Genomic DNA, 20319 nt, shown 5'->3' with positions numbered 1-20319 from the left:
TTATATGTTATGCAGGCTACTCGCATAAAATAGGGCAGGTGTAGCACTCACACCCTTAATTCTAGCCAGAACTATGCCAAACCAATCAGTGGACTGATTTAGTTCTCACACAGCCTTGATCTCAGCACCACACACTCTAGATCTGGCCATCAGCTTTGTGCAGTGGCAGTATCATAGCCAATAATGTTTATCCAAGGTGCAGTTATTGCTAATAAATCCAATGACCTCTGAAAAGCCGCCAGTATGACAGCATGAGACTTGGGGGGGGGTGCATCTAGATACAAGCCATAGCACATTTTATTTTGTTAATTAATTTTACAGTACTAGGAATTGAACCTAGGGCCTTCACACTGAGGAGCTATATCCAGAGCCCATATCTATCTATCTATCTATCTATCTATCTATATAGATATAGATATATATAAATATAAATTTTGAGACAGGGTTTTGCTAAGTCTTTCCGTTTCCCAGGCTAGGCTCAAACTTTCAATCCTACTGCCTCCTCCTACTAAAGTGTGAGATTACAGGTATGCACAACCAGCCTAGCTCATCTTAACCATTTTTAAATATATAGTTATGTGCCATTAAATCTAGTCACATTGTTATGTAATAATCACCACCATCCATCTCCAGAATCTTTTATTTATTTATTTTTTTGTACCAGGAATCAAACTCAGGACCTTGTGCTTGCCAGGCAAGTACTGTGCTGCTGAGCTATATCCCCAGCCTCTCCAGAATCTTTTAAAAACTAAAACTCTATATCCATTAAACTCTGTACTCCTCTGTCCCTGGAAGTCACCATGCTACTGTCTCTATGATTTTTATAACATTAGGTACCTCATGAAAGAGAAACAAAATATTTGTCTATTTTGACTGACATTTCATTTAGTGTAATATCTTTCATTTAGTGTAATATCCATGTTGTAACATGTGTCAGAATTTCTTTTTTTTTTTTTTTTTTTTTTTTTTTTTTTTTTTTTTTTTTTTCCGGTACCAGGAATTGAACTCATGACCTTGCGCTTGCTAGGCAAGGCGCTGTGCCACTGAGCTAAATCCCCAGCCCCTAGAATTTCTTTTTTAAGGCTGCATAATATTCATCTTGGATGTATAGGAATATATTTGTGTGTCTATTCATTTATTGACATTTGGGTTGTGTCCACCTTTTGGCTATTTTGAATAATGCTCTTATGAACATGGTGTACTTAGACTCTACATCTTTTTATGTAATTTATTAAAACGTTCATCAAGTGAAGAAGGACTTCTTGCACACCCTCCCTGAGATAGCACCTTTGGTTGAGGTGTTCACAGTTTGGTTCACACTCATAAAACCAAGGATACAGGCAGAGTATGATTAAGATGCCGAGGGGCATTGTGAGAATATAGTTAAGAATGAGGGGACCTGAAGCAGGCAAGAGAGGACACAACTGCCAAATTATTCATAGCCAAGGTGGCTGAGGTACCAAGGTTCCTGTGAAAAAGTGTATTTTGGTTAAACTCAGCTATAGTTAAACATCCATGGATTCTTTAAGAAGCTACACATCATGAAAATACACTGTTAGGTGTGTGTGTAGCATCTGACACCCTTGCCTCAGGCTCTAAATAATTCTGTTACTTCTGTTTCTGCAGTGAGGCCTCAAGCCCAGGCCTGGGCTGGCTCCCTTGTGAGCTTCCTGTCTCTGCTGTTTCACCCCGGGCTTATTGCAGACCCCCGTTTCCTTTTCTTGGGTAGCCAGGGACTAGGACTGAGCCATAGGGTGGCTAGGTGGCTTTGGGAATCGGGAGATGCTCAGGATCCAGGCTGCTGATCTGGAAGCAGCTCTGTAGCTTCTAACTCATGTCTTTCTCTTACGGCTTGTTGAGTCTTTACTGCTGGCTGTTGTTTTTCCCTCTCCCTAGCCTTCCTCCCCAGGGCCTCACTGATTGGCATAGCACCGGAAGTTCCAGGGCCACTGTTTCAATACAAGGCTCAAGGCTCTGTTTATGAACCACAAACACTTACCCTTGGTCTTTCCCATCTGCGCTTGGCATTCCAGGAGTTGTACTATTTTGTTTTTTCAAAGGTCAGGTCCTGTAGGGCTTAATCTGTCTTTGCTGTTGGAGCTCTGGGCGACAAAGCAAATGTACCAGAACAGTCTGGCCACGTCGGGTGGAGAGCCAGGCCTCTTGGCACATACTCTGGGTCTGGCATAAGCTATAGACCATGGCACCAGCAGTCCTGTTTGTTCTTTAGCCCCTGGCAAAGCCTGAGCAGATTGGATTCCTGTCCCAAGGAGCACGGCTGCTTCCTCCCAAGCCTGCGTGCACTGCGTCTTGGAGCAGCACATCCTGGGGAGCCTTCTCTCCTGTGTTCTCGTAGTTACTCCATTACTGCTCCCCTTCTTCAAATCCATTTCTTCTCCCTCTGGTGAGCATGATAGCACAGTTGTCTAAGTACAGTGTAATTGCCATGTAAACAAATGGCTTAATGATAAATACTTAAGCATTTTTAGACACTTGATTTTCTTTCATGTCCAGAGTTTCCAGTAGAAGTGCAATTAAACTCTAATGGTGCAGTGGAAAGGATTTGGGACATCAGGGGGCAGGTGGAGTAGATGCAGAGTGTGACTGACCTAAGAGCCTTTGTCAGCAGCACTCAGGTAGTTGTGGCAGCTGTGACTGGACCCAGCGGACTGTTTCTTGCCTCTCTCTCTCCTCTTCATTTTGAAAGACTCCAGAGCATTCCACCAGCTGTTGAGAAGAGCACCTGTGTTGTCACTGTCATTGAGATTCTGGGAGAAAATCGGGTCATACTTTTTTGTGTAGTCACAGTTACTCATTGACCCTGTAGGAGCCATCTGGGAATCTGTGCACGGTGATCAACTAAGAGGCTGTTTTCCAGCTTCAAAGAGAATGAGTAGTTGCATTTTGAGTTTCTAAGATGAAGGTGTTAAAAGATGCGATAAGTTTGTCAAAACATGAACTGTAGAAATAGCTAAGGTTCCAGGTATACAAGCGAGGAGCTGGCTGGGCACTTCTTGCCAGGCGTGAGGGATCCTGATTACATGAATGTCCTGTAGAGAGTGAAACCAGCAGGGAGTGGACGAATGCCAACCACAAGATTCTTCTGGAAATACAAGGCATTCAAGGGTCTGGTCTATCAGGTAATTTATGCTCTAAAGCCAGGGCTAGGAAGATGATCTAGTGACTTGGTGAGAGCTTAGATACTTGCTATTGTTCCTTTGATTTTGTTGCTAAAAGGGAAAGAAGGAAGTGTGTGGAGCACGTGAGGGTGACATACTGGGATCAAAGGTGAGGAAACTGCTGAGGGTTTTGTCCTCCTCTGGGTGTTTCCAGAACTTAATGCTCTTAAATTCCTCTGGAGTTCATCAGAATGCTCCCTTCTGCAGGAGCAGCCTGATTGTGCAACTTGTATAGAAGGAGGTGCAGCTGAAGGTTGTATAGGCACAAGGCCAACATCAGCCAATCCACAGAGTGCCGTGCTGGTTCCCCCACCCAGAGGTCACTTCAGTTCACCTAGCACTGCAGCTGAGCAGAAGTCTGCAGTCGGGGCAACACACTGCCAGGTGGTCCCCAAGTGCATGCCCATCAGACCTGACTCCGGCCTGCAGTGCTCACAGCCACTGACCTAGAGTGGAGTGTGTTAAGTGGCCAAGACCCTGTCTGAAGCCAAACTGCAGCACAGAGAACTCTCCCCTGCATCCTGCCTGTGGCCTCTCTCTCTGTCTCTCTCTCTCTCTCCCCTTCCTCTGTGGTCTTTGGTTTTGGGTGCCAGGCTGAGGCTGACTTTTGCTTTGCTCCCTGTGTCTGTGTTTGCTCCTCTGCTTTGCCCTTGCTCCAGGCCTCCTTGGTAAAAGGGAGAGCTGTGCACAGTGTAGAGTGATGAGATGGAAAAGTGACCACCAGACTGCGAGTGATTTGAGTTGTGAGCATCTGGAAACTCAAATCCAGAGCCTTCCCTGACAATGTAAAGGTACTTTACCCCCGTTAGCAGGCTGTGTGCTTGCCTGTATGCAGCAGCCTGCCAGCAGGCATCAGCACCAACTGTACAGCGGAATAAGAGCAGCGCTGAGATTTCACTAGAAGGGTAGACTGCAGACAGTGAAGATCTACAGATCAGAGTGTTCAAAGGACTGCCCAAAGGAGGAGGGTGTGGATTTCTGATGATATTTTCAAAGTAGCCTATGCTTTCACTTTGTTGGCATGAATTGCATTTATTCCCATCAACACACCAACTAGAAATAATTAGGTTTTAGAAGAAGCACCGGTAAGGAGCTGGGTGCTTCTTATCAACCTCAGATAGTGGTATAGTCCAAGAAGGCCTTGAGTATAAAAGGTCCCAGAGTAGAGGGGCTGTGGGTTGGCTTTGGGTTTTGCGTTAATTTTTTAGTCTGCAGCTCAGATGTCTGATTAGAGAGTTTTCCCAGTGAATTTTCTAGGTGCCAATACTAAGATGAGGACTAGGTGGAGACCATATTAATAAACTGGAGAAGTGCTCAGAGTAGAGTTCACTGAGGAAAATGCAATTAGATCACAAGTTATGAATTAGCTGTGTGAGCATAAGAGAGGCTGCAAATATGCAAATGTAACCTAAGGATTTGGGATTGGGGATGAGGCAGATGTTCTCCAGCTGTGCAGAGCTGTGGTTGGAGCCTCCCTGTCCAGGAGGACAAATATGAGTTCGCAATCGAGGGGCTGTGATACAGTGCCTCCTTTGTGATTATTGTTGGTCAGATCTTTTCTAGATTGCTCTCCAGCCCCCAAATATCAGGCTGATGGAACTATGGATAGATTTGGAGATTGACCCATAGACAGAGGAATTTAGGAGCTAAACTTATAGAGAAAAATTTGGAATTCAGAATTGCTTTTTCATATCTTCACCAGGGATAGAAGTTCCACCTGAGTTTGCTTAGACACAAGGAGAAATTAAGAGCCATTACATGGTAGAATGAGTTACTGAGGGAAAGTTCTGATATATGTTGATGAGATTTTCAAAGTAGGCTATATTTTAATTGCATTAGGATGGACAGATTAGGTTTATATCATTAGGATGTTTTAGGTGTATTTCTCTGGTCCTAGTTGATGGTTGGGTGATAGAATTGATGATCAATCAGGGTCCATATTGTAACCCAGAGATTGCCCAAGTCCCTGACTACAGATATCCACCTTGTTTCACATGTCCTGAGGTACTCCCTATGGCCAAGAACTGCACCAGCCCCCTAGGCTTGTCTTTGCCAGGCTGTGGGCTAGCTGGGGCCCTGCAGATATGCTGACTGAATCCAAGTCTCCCTCTTTGTTCTCTTCTCTGCAGTATGAGTTTAAAGCCAAGAACATCAAAAAGAAGAAAGTGAGCATTATGGTTTCAGTGGATGGAGTGAAAGTGATTCTGAAGAAGAAGAAAAAGGTAAGTGCTCTGAACCAGAAATTTTGTGAAAAGGGAAGCAAGGAGGCCTTTTTCTTCTGGAAAGCAGGGGTACCTTTTTCTTCTGGAACATTCTCTAGATAGAATGCTCTCTTACAGTGAGGTCTTCCATTTTGACCAGTAGCAGTATTGATAGGTACAGTGGAGCAGAAAGTGAGGCAGCGGCACTTGGCCTGGTTAGACAATTGCTCAGTCCTGGTGATGGGTCATCTCCCATCGTTCTTGAGTTCAGAGACCCTTCTCCATCTTGACACCTTTACCTTTGAACCTTGACCATGGGAAGTACTTCCAGTGTAAGTGGTATATGTCGAGTACCTCATTCTGAAATCCAGAATGTTCCAAAATCTGTAACTGTTGGGGTTTCATGTTGGCTCTCAAAACATTTTAGATTTTGGAGAATGTCAGATGTGGGAGTTTTAGATGTGGTGATCCTCATAGTGGTCTATACAAATATTCCAAAATCTAGAAAAACTCTAAAATTTGAAATGGTCTGGTCTCAAGCATTTTGTAATTAGTAATAGGTTTCACTGGGGAAAGAGTCAGGGGAAATGTCTCCAAACTGTCTCTTTCTGTCACTGGAGTAACCTTCAGCCTCACCTGAGGTTCCCTCTACCGCACTGTGCATCCCTGTGTCCTCCTGTTATAGCTGCTGCCCCCTGAGGATATTTTTTCTGCTTCCTCCTCTCCCCTCCCATGTGTGGACACAGTGGGTAGCGATGGGCCATCCTGAGCCTGTTGCCATGAGTGGCGAGTCAATGAGGCAAACTGACATCTCTTAAGTGGCCGGGCTTGAAATTATGAATGACAACGGTGTTAACCTGAGCAGGAGATATCCGCAGAGAAGAAAGGGCAGATGCAACCCAAGCTTGTGATGCAGGGAGACTGGCTTCTGTCCCTTGTGTCAGACTGCTTTACTCAGCCCTTCAGAACGTGAGGGCAGCTGGGGGCTCAGCAGCCTCAGGGACCAACTGATAACATAATTGCCATTTGTGGGCACTTTCCGGGTGACACAGTTCTTTCATACCCATTGGCATACATCCTTCCTCAGTCTTTCTGGACGTTTTTCTTGGCCAACGATTTCTTTACTGACCTGTCCTCTTCCTTACCAGAGGTCGAGTTGTCAGCCTTTCAGGCCACGGAACTCAGACTCACCAGTTTTGAAGCTTTGAACCTTAGCATGCAAACTCACATGGATAGAGCTCAAAAGATGCTGATGTGGAAATCAGCCCAACAGTTTCCTAATTCACTCTGAGCCATAGAACAGTCTCTTCAGCCAGATACTCTCATTACCCGGATGAGCACATTTCCTTTTAGTCTGAGGCAAATGACTGGAGAAGGCAAATTATTAGAGGGTTCTGGGTGGGGAAGTGGGGCACGTTGGCGGGTTATATGACAGGAGTGTTCCCTGACCTCCCGCTGCCTGATAAGAGGCAGCCGCAGTGGCTGTTTACAGTGGCCTTGTTGGGCAGATGCTGTTCCTGGGGTCTGACTGGCATAGCCTACCTGGATTTCCCTCTGCTACTCTCAGTTCTATACCTCCATGGGTGACACTCCCAGGACGGCCCTCTTACCTCAGAGCACATCGTTGCTGACTGATGTGATCTCTGTTTACATTCAGTTAAGTAACATTTCAATGCCTGTTGTCCTGGGAGCGATTCCGTCCTTTTAGGGTAACCTAGTATTCCTCTGATGTTACCCACTAAGGGGTGACTTCATGGATTTTCTCTGGGGACAATCTTTTTGCCCATCTCCATCTCCCCCGTGCATACCATACATGGTGGTATCCCTATTCTCCGTGTGAGAAACAGGTCAGATGGCTCAGGCAGCAGTATGCTGAGGTGACCCCTAGAGGAGACTCTGTCCCCGCCCCACCCCACCCCCAACCAAATGCATGAGAGCTAAGGTGCAGTGGCATCTCCCCCAAGGTGGCTGGGGACTTTGTGACTCACTTTGAAATTCTATGCAGGGGCATCTCCAGTGTTCTGACTGCTGGACTAGCAAGGAGGTGACCCCTCAGGTCTTTCCTGGGCCAGGTTGGGGAAGAGGAGCCTCCTGTCTTGCTTCCTCCACCCGCTTTGGTGTCCATTTCAGGGCTATGGCTGTGATTTGGATAATGCCTTTAATCACAGTGTGCGTTTCCTCTCGCCTCTGCCAGATGAATGCGCATTAGCAGCAATCAGCCTTTTTGTCATCGTGTTCCCATGTGACAGTCCTCTGGTGTCTGAGTGTGCTCCCACCACACTCACACATGCTTTCTCTCTTTCTCTGTGTACAGAGTTGGGGGTGAGAGGAGACAGGCCATAGGATAAGTGCACCATTTCCTCCAAGGCATTGGAACAGTCAGCAAATGTCACTGATGGGGCCATGATTAGGTTAAGTATGGGCACTCTTGCCAGCTTGCCATGGGTGTAGCAACAGCTACGGCTTACACGCAACCTTAAGGCTGTGGTACCACGTGCAACCTGACATTGTCTATGGAGGAGTCGGTGCCTGCCAGGACTGATTGGTGAAATGTGGACTAGTCTTCAGCTAGCGCGCTGGTTTTCACTGGGCCAGTGTGATGTGCTAGAAAGGCCCCATGGTTGAGTTGAGAAGACCCCCTCCAGGCTGTGTGTGCTGCACAGGTTATTTTGCCTCCTTGAGCTTCGCCTATAAATGAAGGCTTAGATTGGGTGATCATTTTAACTTCCAGCTCAGGTTACTTTAAGCCAGCTCTAGAACTGTACTTTTTAATGCATGAGTATAACTGTAAGTTACTTTATGTAGTCAGATTTTGGGAACCTATTGGGCTACAGAGAAAGGGACTCCAGAGGCTGAGCTAGTAACTGTTTTGTTTGCTTCCAATCTTCTAGGCCAGGAGGGGACCCTCTGAGGGCACACTTTCCAAAGCAGCCACCTGGCTTCGTCTGTCTCCTCCTGGTATCAGTGGTCCATGAGGCTGTGCTTCCTGGATGAGGAAAGAAGTATATTTGCAGGGAGTCCCTGCCCTCTAGCGAACTCTTTGAGAGCAGAGGCCATCCTTGTAAGCCTTTTTGTCAGGGCTTCCCCTGCACGTCTGGTACATGTAGAATGTCCTCAGGGGTTACGGCTGTTAGTGGCTGGATGAATGATCTTTATTTGTGTGTGATCGTGTCATTAAGTCAGGAAGAAATAAGCACTTAGCAGTGGAAGTCTACTGTATTTTTTACTTTGAATGATCACATGCTGTTCCTTCTTTTTTCTCTTATCAATCTGTCAGTTTAACCAACAAGAATCAGAGCCTTTCTCAAACACGGAAAGGTTGCAACAGAAATTGCTAATTTAGAAGTAATGGGCTTGTTCAGGTGGTTCTGATCTTCAGGTGCATTCTACCAATGCTGGCAGTAGCCGAATATATTATAATCATCTCAGTGAGATGTAAAAAACATCTTTTTTGGTTATATTAGCAAGTGTCTAAAAATGTTCTCTTCTTGAACTGATGCCAGTAGATAATGAATCATAAATTTCTTCCAAATTTTAGGTTGAATTTGTGATGAGAACCATTTACTAAGATAATTAGCTCTGCTTTGATGTCTCTCAATCAGAGCATTTTCTTCAGCTCCCAAGTAGGCCTAAGTAGTTATCTTTTCTGTGGATATACTAATGATCATTATAATTCTGGTGTCACATGGAAGCATCATTTGTAGGGTGTGGAATTCTGAATAAGAAAAATTAGTATTGAAGGATTTTTCTACTAAAGGGACTAATAAGCCAGTAACTTTGTTGCAGTGCCCTAAGACAGTGGTGGTGAACCTATGGTACGTGTGCTGCAGCAGGCTGTTTGTATCACTTACAGCTCTAAAACATTAGCCTTCACTGCCTTAAAATGACATTCTGGAAAGACTGTGTCCTAGGAACTGTATAGGAGATATATATGAATATTAGATGTGGACCCTCCCCAGCAAAATTAACTATTTTAATGGTACCTTATATGTACATGGGTCTACCACAGCTCATAGAAAATTGCATTAGAAGGGTTTTGTTTTTTATTTTTGGTTTGTTTTGGTATAGGAGATTGAATCCAGGGCCTTGTGCATACCAGTAAGCACATGCTGTATCACTGAACTGTGTCCTCAGCCTAGCATTAGCGTTATTTACGTCTTTTCTCCATAGGTTGTGAGCCTTTAGGGCACAGGGAGCAGGTCCTCTCTGACATCTTTATCTGTTGAAAAGATGGAAGGAGAGAGGGAGCAAACTGATGGACGTAGTTACACTAATGAGAACAGCTATAGTAATAGCTGACGCTGATATCGAGCACCTACTGTTTTCTAGCCTTGTTTGACACACTATATACTTATTAAATCCTTATACATTCTCAAAGTAGGTACAATTTTTAGGCTTATTTTGTGAAAGAAGATTGAGTAACTTGCCCAAGATCTCAAGTCCCATCAGTGGTGAAGTCAAGGCAAGTTAGAGTTCAAACTAGGTCTGTTTGCTCAAATCCTTTGGATTCTTTCCATTATCATGTTGCTGTGCGTGCGTGCGTGCGTGTGTGTGTGTGTGTGTGTGCACACCCTAATATCTTCACTCCTTAAGATAAATGCTACACTATAGGAAATGTCTCATTAATAAATCCAGGATCTGTATTTTCTAACCTATCACAGGAGACTGTTCTCTCACCCATGCAGAAATGCTAGTTACTATGGAAGCACAGAACTAAATCTAACTGAGCAAGAAAAAAAGCAGTCAGAATTCTAGAGCCAGAATTTAGGAGAAGAGACTTGAGAAAGGACCCAAATGATCCTTGAATTGATTGGATGTGGGAGCAGAGGATGAGAGGGGTACCTTGAGTGTACCTGGGTTACCTAGGTAGTTACTGATAAGGCCAAAGTGAATCTAGACCCTAAACATAGTATAGTCTTCTTTCCACCATGCTGTGCTTCTTGGGCCTGTTTATTTCCTGCTAGTTTTAAAGTGAACATATTATGAGTCATGTGTATTGCATGAGGAATTCTTAGCACTCCAGTTTTCAAATACACTTTCTTATATTCTTAGGTTTTACCTAAAGATGGGAGATACCTTTATTCTCAGTGTAATCCCCTTCTACCTGGAAGCGCAGAGAACTTGTCAAGCTGAGTTTATATAACCTTTGCAAGGTTTTCTTATTTTTGTTTTTAAAAGAAGTCACCATTGCTGTTAAGTGTGCAGATAATGCTGGATGGATAAGGGCCAAATTTGCAGACTTAGGAACATACTTATTTATAATGCTTTGCCTTAGGCATAATAAATAAAGGCCAGTGCGGATTGCTCCTCTTCTTTTGGTTTCCTAGGGAAGGGCTTCAAAACGCCATATCCATTTCCAGCTTCCAAAATGAGGCAGGACCACTGTGATGATTATTCCTGACTCTCTTTTATTGAGTTGGTGCTGTTCCAAGCAAACCCAACTCCACATAACATTCCCTGCCAGCAGCTTTGGGAGTGACAAAATGGCTGTGAATTTCCATGGAGAACTTGACATCTGCACTCAGTAGATGGAGGAAAGACAAGGTCCTATAACAGTGATGGCAGATGTTTTAGAGCTTTCAATGCTAATACACAGCCCGCTGTGGCATGCATGCCGGAGGCTCCTCACCACAGTCCTGTAACAGGGATGTGCTTACCCTATTCAGAGGGCTTGCATAAATGCACACAGCAAACAAACCTCCTTTACTCCCTTCCTCTGTTGAAAGCAAAATGATTCTAGACAGTGGGCAGTGACTTGGATTTGGATTGCTGGGAGTACTGAAGAGGACATGGGGTCTGAATGTAGAAGTGATGTGTTTTATTTACCACTGGACTAGGGGGTCTTGGGGGGAAATAAGTTACCCTTGAACCTCGGTGCTAGCTTTTAAGGTGGAGGTCGATTTTAATAATGTAAAACAAGTTAGATAGAAGCGCCTTCCTTAGAGAGAGCAGTGGACTTTTTTTCCCATATCAACTAAATTGAAACAGGTAAAGATGAGTTTCCTTTCTCACTTTCCATGTTAGCCCGAGAAGCAGGTGCCAAGACAGTAGTGACGGGCTGGGGGAGAAAATGGGGAGGCACCTGGGAAGGGCAGGGACAACTGTCAGACTTCAGGCAGATTATGGGGCCTCATCAGGACCTACTGTGTTCCTGTCCCAAGAGGTAAGGGCAGGCACTGTAGTATGAAACAATTATCTCTACACATGCGCGCGCGCGCGCACGCACACACACACGTACATGCTTTTGCTCCTGAGAAAACGGTGTGCCTATACTTTTCCATGTTCTTCCTGATAATACAACTGAAACCCCTGGACAGCGTATAATAAAACAATCACCAAAAGGTTCTGAAAGGTAGAGAGAAAAGCGTCTGGCTAGGAACGCTGAAATCCCAGGAAGTGAGGAGTTCTGAAGTCCCTGAGTTTCTTGTCACCTTACATACCCTAGACTCAGAGCCAAGGAATTGTTTGCCAACAGGAACAGTGCAAAGTCCTCCCTCTCTGTGGGCAGACAAGGAGGAAAAGGGTGGCACAAAGAGGCCCAAAACTTTGAGACAATCGCCACTCTTCCAGCCAAACAACACAGAAAACCCTGCCTTCCACCACCAGTGTGGCTAAGTGGGAAGCCAGACTCCTGCTACTGTGGGGTGTCAGGAGGGGCCCACTACCCCCTGGGGTGGTGTTGGAGGAGGCTGAGAAGAGGCTCATCTCTGCCAGTTAGTAGTAAGTTTCTCCCTCGCTGCCTCACCTCTGTTCGCTGTGGAGAACTCAGTAGTAACAGTGTCGGGTGATACTGCCGTGCTGCTTACTGCCAGTAAGAGACTGGTGGAGAGTGGGGACAAGGCACCACCGTCTCACTGGGCCTCTGGAAGTCAGAAGCCTGGTGGGAACTAGAACTGCCCTGCACACCCAGCAGTCATGAGAGGCCCCTTCCCTCTGAGATGTCAAGAGAAGCCAAGTGGGAAGTTGGACTTAACTCTCCCCTGGCGGTGACAAGTGCGTCTTCCCTTTCCCACATTTGAACAGTGTCACAGGATGGTAATTAAAACAGGAAGTGTGACAAATGTGTAGAGTGTTATAATACCCAAAAGGTCGCAAGTGAAATCAACTCACCACATCAAGGATGGGAAAAACCTGAACTTCTGAGAAAAAAGACAATGAAAAAAGGTCTACACTTGCTGTATTTACATACGTGAAGAGGTTGCACTTTTACTTAGGAAAGGGATCAGTGTCCTTGTTTTGTGTTGTCCCACATAGGTCATTTATATATTAAAATGTTGTAGGTTAGTGAATTGTAATTATAGAAAGGCATTTTTAAAAGTAGTTAACTTTTAGTTATGGCTGAAGGTTTGTTGTCTGTAAAACAGTGACTGAATTGATTGATGTCGGATGCCTGTAAACGTGTTTAAATCCACCTCGTGTTTTGGATTGGTGTTGAATCAAAATTCAGAGATTAAATGCTGTGTATGTACATGCACTCGTGTGTGTGCAGTGCTGTGTTTGGGTAAAACTGCTTGTGAAGTGCTTCTTGATGTCACCCTAAGGGCCTGGACACAGTCCTCTCTAATTTCCTGGACAATATCCAAACACTGATATGTTTTGAGAGTGGCCAGGCTATACATTCTTATCTGAGAATCTACCTGCTAAGAGCACCCTATCCATTCTATTGGAGAAATCCTTCTGCCAAGAGCACTCATTAATACAATATACAGTAATACCTTGGTTCACAAATGCTTCTGTTTGTAAGCAATTCAGTTCACAAACAAAAGCATGTGGCGAAATTTTGCTTTCACTCACAAACTGCATCAGGTGACAAACATGACCATGGCCATCTTCCTTCCCCACACAAACACAAACGAGGTACCACTGTATACTCTCGCTCTTCTCCCGTCTTCATTCTTTCTTTCATAGATGAGTGCATTCTCCCCCAGTCTCCCTAGATAGCACTGTCTCTGTGACAAAGGCCAGTGAAGGTGGAACAAGATTCTCTGCCCTCATATCTGAGGGTCAGATCTGAGGGGCTGTGGTTGGCTGCTAGCTTAACCCCAGGTGCTTCCCCTAGCCCTCGAATGCTTCCCCACAGCCTTGGGTGCTGCTCACCTCCTCATGCACTGCACTTTGAATTTTCTCACTCTCATTCCTTTCCATGTCCCTAGCTGCTGGGGGAGGGGAACAGGGGGGTGTGAATCCCTTTTGTGTTCACAGTAAACTAGGATCTCAGCAAGAATGAATACCCTTTCCCAAGTAACATTGCAAATATGCTAGTTAACTTACATAGGACAATAAAAAAGGTGAATATCTAAATTTTTAAAAACGTATTAGCAGTTAAAAAAAAGTTGTCACAAATCCATCTCAGAATACTCCCCCTTGCTTTGAACACACTTATCCCATTGTTGTTGCCACTTTCCGAAGCAGTTCAGGAAGTCTTCTTTCATGAGTGTCTTCAGTTGGGTTGTTGTGGCTGCTACAATATCCTGAGCTGGTTTAAAACACTTACATTTTATGGTCATTTGACTTTAGAGAAAAGCCAGAAGCTGCATAGTGCCAGATCTGGTAAATAAGGTGCATGAGGACACACTGTAATGTTTTTATTTGACAGAAATTACTGTAAAAATTTGATCAATATTATGATAATTAAATATGGTGAATGTTTAAATTTATTACAGTAAAATGCACATTGCCATTTAGCCCTCTCAGAATGCTCAAAATACAGCCCCCCCCATTTGAACACATTTACCCTGTCATTATTGGCATAAAGTGTCTTTACTGTAAGTTTTTTAAAATTCAAACATTCACCATTAGCTTTGGCTCACCTCTCATACTTGGCTGTGCAGAGCCTTTTTGTCCCTTTAAAGGAGAGAAGATGGGATTACATTTCATTTGCATGAAATAGCATCCTACACATATGAGCCTTGTATTTGCTCCCTTCTCTTTTATTCACCTCCTCCCCTGCTCCAAAGTGATGTATGATCTGTCTTTCTTGTGATTTCTCTAAGATATTTGATTTAGCATCTGCTGTGGTCCCCTGAGGCCTCCTTGGCTCCTGCTTGCTATCTGTGCCCTGGAGAGACCCTCTTAAAGTGCTTGAAGGAGATAGATCAGACCAGACACAGGACATTTTCCACTTGTCCTTTTAAAGCAATCAACTCTGGGCCTCTTAGAGGGGAAAAAAAAAAATCAGGCCAGGAGCAAAATGCATGTGTTTGCATAAGCATTAATAGCTCAACGTGTGCCCTGGTTCTGTAGCTGAGGACAAGCCTAACTTATTCATTTATAGCTTCTTTTATTGCAGAAAAAGGAGTGGACGTGGGATGAGAGCAAGATGCTGGTGATGCAAGACCCCATCTACAGGTAAGAGTCCAGCCCAGCGCTTAGGAAAACACCTAGCCCCAGGGGTCACTTGCTGTCTCCTGCAGTCATCTCCAGCTGCTGAGTCCAGAGAGACTTAAATAAAACTCTGCCTTTTCCTTCTGAGACCTGTGGTTTCTGTCAGGTTAAGTACAAGAAGTAAGTCTATGCTATTGTTAAGACAGCGAGGGACTTTTGTTTCTGGTGATGTTGAACTGGACTACTTCTGGGTGTTTAATCCAGCTCTCTCAGTTGTAATTGGAGACTTTTTCTATTTGTCCTAACTGAAATTGTAAAACTGCATATGTGCTGGTCATGAGAAAATGAGATAACTGGGGTATCCCCCCTCCTTATGCTTGGTTTCCCACAGTGGATGTCTCTTCCACCTTTCTGCCCTTTCAGAAACTGAGTAGAGAGAAAGGGTTTATAAATACTTGGGAAAGTAGAAAGTCACAAATGTAATCTGGGCTGTTGTCTGAATGTTTATGTTCCTCCAAAATCCATATTTTAAAATCTTAACCATCAATGTGATGGTATTAGGAGGGGGGCCCTTTGGGGGCTGATTATCAGGTGAGGGCAGAGCCCTCGTGTTTAGGGTTGGTGCCATTGTAAGAGAAGCTCCAGGGAGCTAGCTTGCCCCTTCCACCATATGAGGACACATCTGGAACACACTGTCTATGAACTAGAAAGTGAGCCTTCATCAGATACTGAATTTGCTGGCACCTGACTCTTAGACATCCCAACTTCCAGAATGGTGAGAAACAAATTTCTGTTTCTCTGACCCACCAAGTTTATGGTATTTTATTACAGCAGATTGAACCTACACATACCCAAGAATTGCTTTCATAGTAAGACTGGTATAATTCCTACAGAGCAGTGAGGGAAAACTGTTTAGAGCTTCCAATGATAACGAACATCCTGCTGCGGGATGCAGGCGTGCCGTAGGTTCCTCACCACTGCTCTAGAGGTTTAATAGCGTCCATCCATGTGTATTCCTCTGGGCGTAGCAGCAACATACAGAAAATAAGGGCTCTCTTTGGAAGTACAGCAGGACCTTGAATCGTGGCCATCATTCTGAGCTAGATCTCTGCAGGCCAAGTTCCATCTCCCCACTACCTCTTTACTGTTTTTCTTCCACTGGGAAAATGGCCATTCTTCAGGGAATTTAGCAACCTAGGATTTAAATTTTGCATGTGCTGCCTCCTAAATTCATTATTGCCATACCTTTGTTTTTTTTTTTTTTTTTTTTTTTGGGTTTTTCTCCGGTACCAGGAACCGAACTCACGACCTTGCGCTTGCCAAGCAGGCGCTTTTGCTGCTGAGCTAAATCCCCAGCCCCTGCCATACCTTTGTTAACAAAGGATTAGAACTCAACTATGAAGTTGGCAACAAGGTGGCCCTACCTTCTGGTAGGTGCCACGAAATGGAATATTCATTCATTCAAACACGCAAGCATAAAATACCCATGCGAGGTGCTGCGCTAGGTAATCTAGTAGATGACTAAAGTGAGTGGACTCTTGGCCTCAGGGAGTTTTAGGCTTGTAGGAAAATGGACATTGGACAAATCATTATGGTACTGTGTCTCACCAACTGAATTTCTCTTGTTTTCCTGTTATATGTCTCAGTACTTATTGAAAGGGTTGTTATGGTGTGTTGCTGTTACTTCTGGTTTATTGGTTTATTAAGTAGGTCATGCTTGCTGCAAGACTGTGAGGATCTTGAAGGGAATGACTACATTCCACTTACTTTTGCGTTTTTAGTGCCAAGCCCAGGCCCTGCCCATATGAGGCACTTAATAAATGTGCAGTGGGTGAATGGATAAATGCTTTGAATTAATATCTGAAAGTTAGCATAAGTAGTGTGGTGCTTCATAAGGGGAACAATTGCTTTCTACTTGAGTGATGAGAAAAGTCTTTAAGACACAGTTGCATCAGAACTAAACTTGAAGAATGTAAATGGACAAACCTTTTGCATTTGCATTTTGTGAAAAGGAAGATTTTTAGGTTCTTGTTGTTGTCTTTATATTTTTACATTGACACTATGTACATTAAAAAATGATTTTTTGTAGATGCTGGCCATGAGTTTAATTTTGTCTTTTGCTGGTTGAAAAAAAGGACACTCCCCAAGGTTTTTCTATATCTCAGGCGAGCAGCTGGCTTATTTTTTAACAGCTTTGTGGAGGTACACCTGGCATGCAAAAATCGAACATCTTTAAAGTGAAAAATTTGCTAGGTTTTGATGCACATATGCACCTGGGAAACCCTCATCTCAGTGAAGGTGATGAACATTTCTGTTACTCTCAAAAGTTTCCTTGTGCCTTGGGTTTCTTCTTTCCTCCCCCGCCCCACTCCACTCCCCAATAAACCCACACCCTATTATTGAATTCTGTATCCTTTATAAATTCTAGATGTAAGTCCTTTATCAGATTTATGGCTTACAAGTATTTTTTCCACGTCGGCCTTGTTTTTTATGTTAATAGTGTTTTTGAGAGAGTGAAAGTTTTAAATTTTGATGACGTCCAATTCACCATTTTTTAAATTTCATGGATTGTTCTTTTGGTGTCATACCTAAGACAGCTTTGCTAACTCAAAGTCATAAAATTTTTCTGTTTTCTTCTGGAAGTGTAACAGTTCGGGTTTTATGTTTAGGTGTATGATCTAACTTAATTTTTTTTTTCTGGTGATATGAGGATTGAACCTAGGGATTTTTACTGAGCTGCAGCTCCAGATCTTTTATTATTTTTTATTTTGAGACTGGTTCTTACTAAAGCATTAATTTTCCCAGGCTGAGCTTGAACTTGTGATTTTTGGATTGGTATTCTATTGCATTCACATAATCATCTTAATAATTAGCTTAATAGTGATCTTTGAAATTAGGTAGCAATACTCCTCCAACGTTTTCTTCATTGTCAAAGATTTCTTTCAGTTAGTATTCATGTTACGTGTACTTTCCCATCTCCTCACTTTAAAAAATAATTTTTTTGTTTTGTTTTGAGTACCAGGGATTGAACCTAGACCCATTGCACTGAGCTCCATTTCCCAGCCTTTTTTTTTTTTTTCTTTTTTAATTTTGAGACAAGGTCTTGCTAAGTTAAGTTGCCCAATCTGGGCCCATACTTTGTGATCTTCCTGCCTCAGCTTCCCAGAGTACTGGGATTACAGGTGTGCCCCACCATGTCCAGCAGGAATACATATTTTTAATGAAGAAAACATTAAAGACATTTTTTAAAAGACACTAAAAAAAAACAATAAAAATGATGCAGAATTTCAAAACAAGATAATAGGAAATTAACAATGGTTGTTATATTGCATTTTATTATCTTCCAAGTAGTTGTTCAGATTACCAGATAGAGGCATGCAAAGTTAATCAAACAGTTAAGCATTAACTGTTCCATTCAATAAACCAATAGAAATTAGTAGTACTATCATCTTAGCTATCTTGTATGTGTATATATATATATATTTTTCCTTTCCTTCTTTCTTTCTTTTCTTTTTTCCCCCAACCCAGTTGAAATGAACTTTTTATTGACCCTAAAACTTATACAGTTTACAGCTATCTGGCTGTAGATGTTTTCCTAACCTGCCAGAATTTAACAAGCTGTGTTCATGAAGAAAGAAGTGAATTTTAACCAGTGTGTTTTCACTCCTTGGGTATTGTTTTTCTCCAGATATTACATTACGGTGTTTTAGCCAGTGTATATATAAACTTGTGTATTTATGCATGGGATTAGACAAAAAAATAACCTTTTTCTAAACTGCATATGTTCCATCTTATCAAAGTGAGAGCATTTATTATCATGATAATATGATAACATTATATGAATTTGATAACATTATATGAATTTGATTCAGCAGTGTTGCTGAGGGACGCATAATTGCTTGTGACTTTCATGAGTCATTGGATTTCTGAAGTGTTCACTTACTCTTCTGTGGTGAATTCATTCTCCTTATTCAAGAGAAATGCCTTTATCCACATTAGTAATGAAAATATTTGTTTTTGTTAAGTCAAATTTTAAATTTAAATCTTCTGCATTCCACACGTGAGAGAATGATGTTATCCTCTTTCAGCAATGACTTCCCAATTGTCTCTTCCCCCAGCATCTGATAGCTTTTAAAATCTGGTAACTTCTAAACTCATGGCTTTTTAAGCAGCTAAAAGCACTATGGTGAGTGTCTAGACTAGCCTCCTCCTCACTACAGGATGCCACTCTTTTTCTGAGATTATCTATTACAGTATTCTTCATTAGGTGAAAGCAAATTTCTGTACTAATTTGTCCATTTATCCTAGCTTTTATCTCTGGGGCCACAAATCTATAGTTCTTATTTTCTTTTCTTTTAGTTATCTCAACATCTAGAAGCCATTCTTCATTATATGTTCTAAATTTCCTAATTTCAGGACACACAATGGCTGAAAGCTATTTGCAGAAGGGAGGAATGGGTGCATGAAGAACTGATGTACCTGGTGCAGTGTTGTGCTAGATTCTGGGGAACAGTGGTCTGTCAGTCTGGGTCTCATCAAGAGACAGAACACACATAGTGATTTAAACAGAAGTCTTCTTTTTTTGGCCCTGGGGATTGAACCAGGCCCTTGTATGTGCTAGGTGAGCACTCCACCACGGAGCCACATCCCTAGCCTTTTTTATTTTTTAATTTTGAGTCAGAATCTCACTAAGTTGCCCAGATAGACCTCAAACTTGTAACCTTTCTGTCTCGACCTCTTAAGCAGCAAGAATTATAGGCATGTGCTGCCATGCCCAGTGAGAACTTTTTTTTAATTAGGAATTATTAATCTATAATAAAAGAATACCTGTAAGCTATAAAGAGGAGACTACCTAGGCAGGACAAATAGATGAAGAGCCCCTATCCAATATGCCCTTCAGACATTGGTTACAGCCAATGGCAGATAAATTCACTGGTTTGCCTAGTCCAGAGCTGGTCCCAGTTGCTAGGGAAGCAAGAAGCAGCCCATGTGGGGCCAGGTACAGTTGATCTGCAGCTCATGGGTGGGTGTATGGATAGAGCTGGGGTGTGGCTGTGGGTGAGAAGCATGGGGTATATAATATCTCCATCAAGAGAGTCATGGAAATGAACTTGTGGGAGAGGGTAGGCTAGTGAGAAAGTTGGAGTGCTCTGTGGGTGAGAGACAAGGAACATCAGTGTCTTATTTGGGAAGGGTTGCCAGAGAGTGATCACCAGGCCAGGCAATCCTGTGGGGTCCCTGGGGATTGCGTTCCACACACATGGCTGGGACTGAATACCCACAGATGTCCTCATACTCATGCTACTCACCTCTGGTGCAGCAGATAGACCAAGACAAGTCCTTTCTTCCAGAAGTGTCCCACCAGTGACAGAGAAATCTTAACACCACGCTCTATATACCATGATTGAAGGGAACTCATGGAACATGTATTGAAGAGCAAATTGGAGGTGGGAAGAGAACGTTGATAACTGGTACTAGTAGTTATTAGAACATGGTCCTACTCTTAAAACATGTCATCAGGGGCTGGGGATTTAGCTCAGTGGCAAAAAGCGCCTGCCTGGCAAGCGCAAGGTCATGAGTTCGGTTCCCGGTACCGGAGAAAAACCAAAAAAAAA

At 43.2% G+C, this 20319-nt stretch overlaps 1 protein-coding gene across 1 annotated transcript in view; it reads left to right on the top strand.

Annotated features, from left to right (window-relative positions):
* LOC102014428 (carboxyl-terminal PDZ ligand of neuronal nitric oxide synthase protein) overlaps nucleotides 1–20319 on the top strand; it is a gene marked incomplete at its 5' end in the record, with an annotated part of 301429 nt that overhangs the window by 216568 nt on the left and 64542 nt on the right. The window contains 2 exon segments of the mRNA XM_005398278.2: nucleotides 5309–5401; nucleotides 14655–14728. Of these exon segments, the coding sequence (XP_005398335.1) occupies nucleotides 5309–5401; nucleotides 14655–14728 (167 nt within the window).

Source organism: Chinchilla lanigera, unplaced genomic scaffold (assembly GCF_000276665.1).
Source record: "Chinchilla lanigera isolate Chin_1 unplaced genomic scaffold, ChiLan1.0 scaffold00061, whole genome shotgun sequence".
In the NCBI taxonomy this organism is placed as follows: domain Eukaryota; kingdom Metazoa; phylum Chordata; class Mammalia; order Rodentia; family Chinchillidae; genus Chinchilla; species Chinchilla lanigera.
The sequence above is the reverse complement of the archived record's forward strand: the minus strand, read 5'-3'. Positions and strand labels throughout refer to the sequence as shown.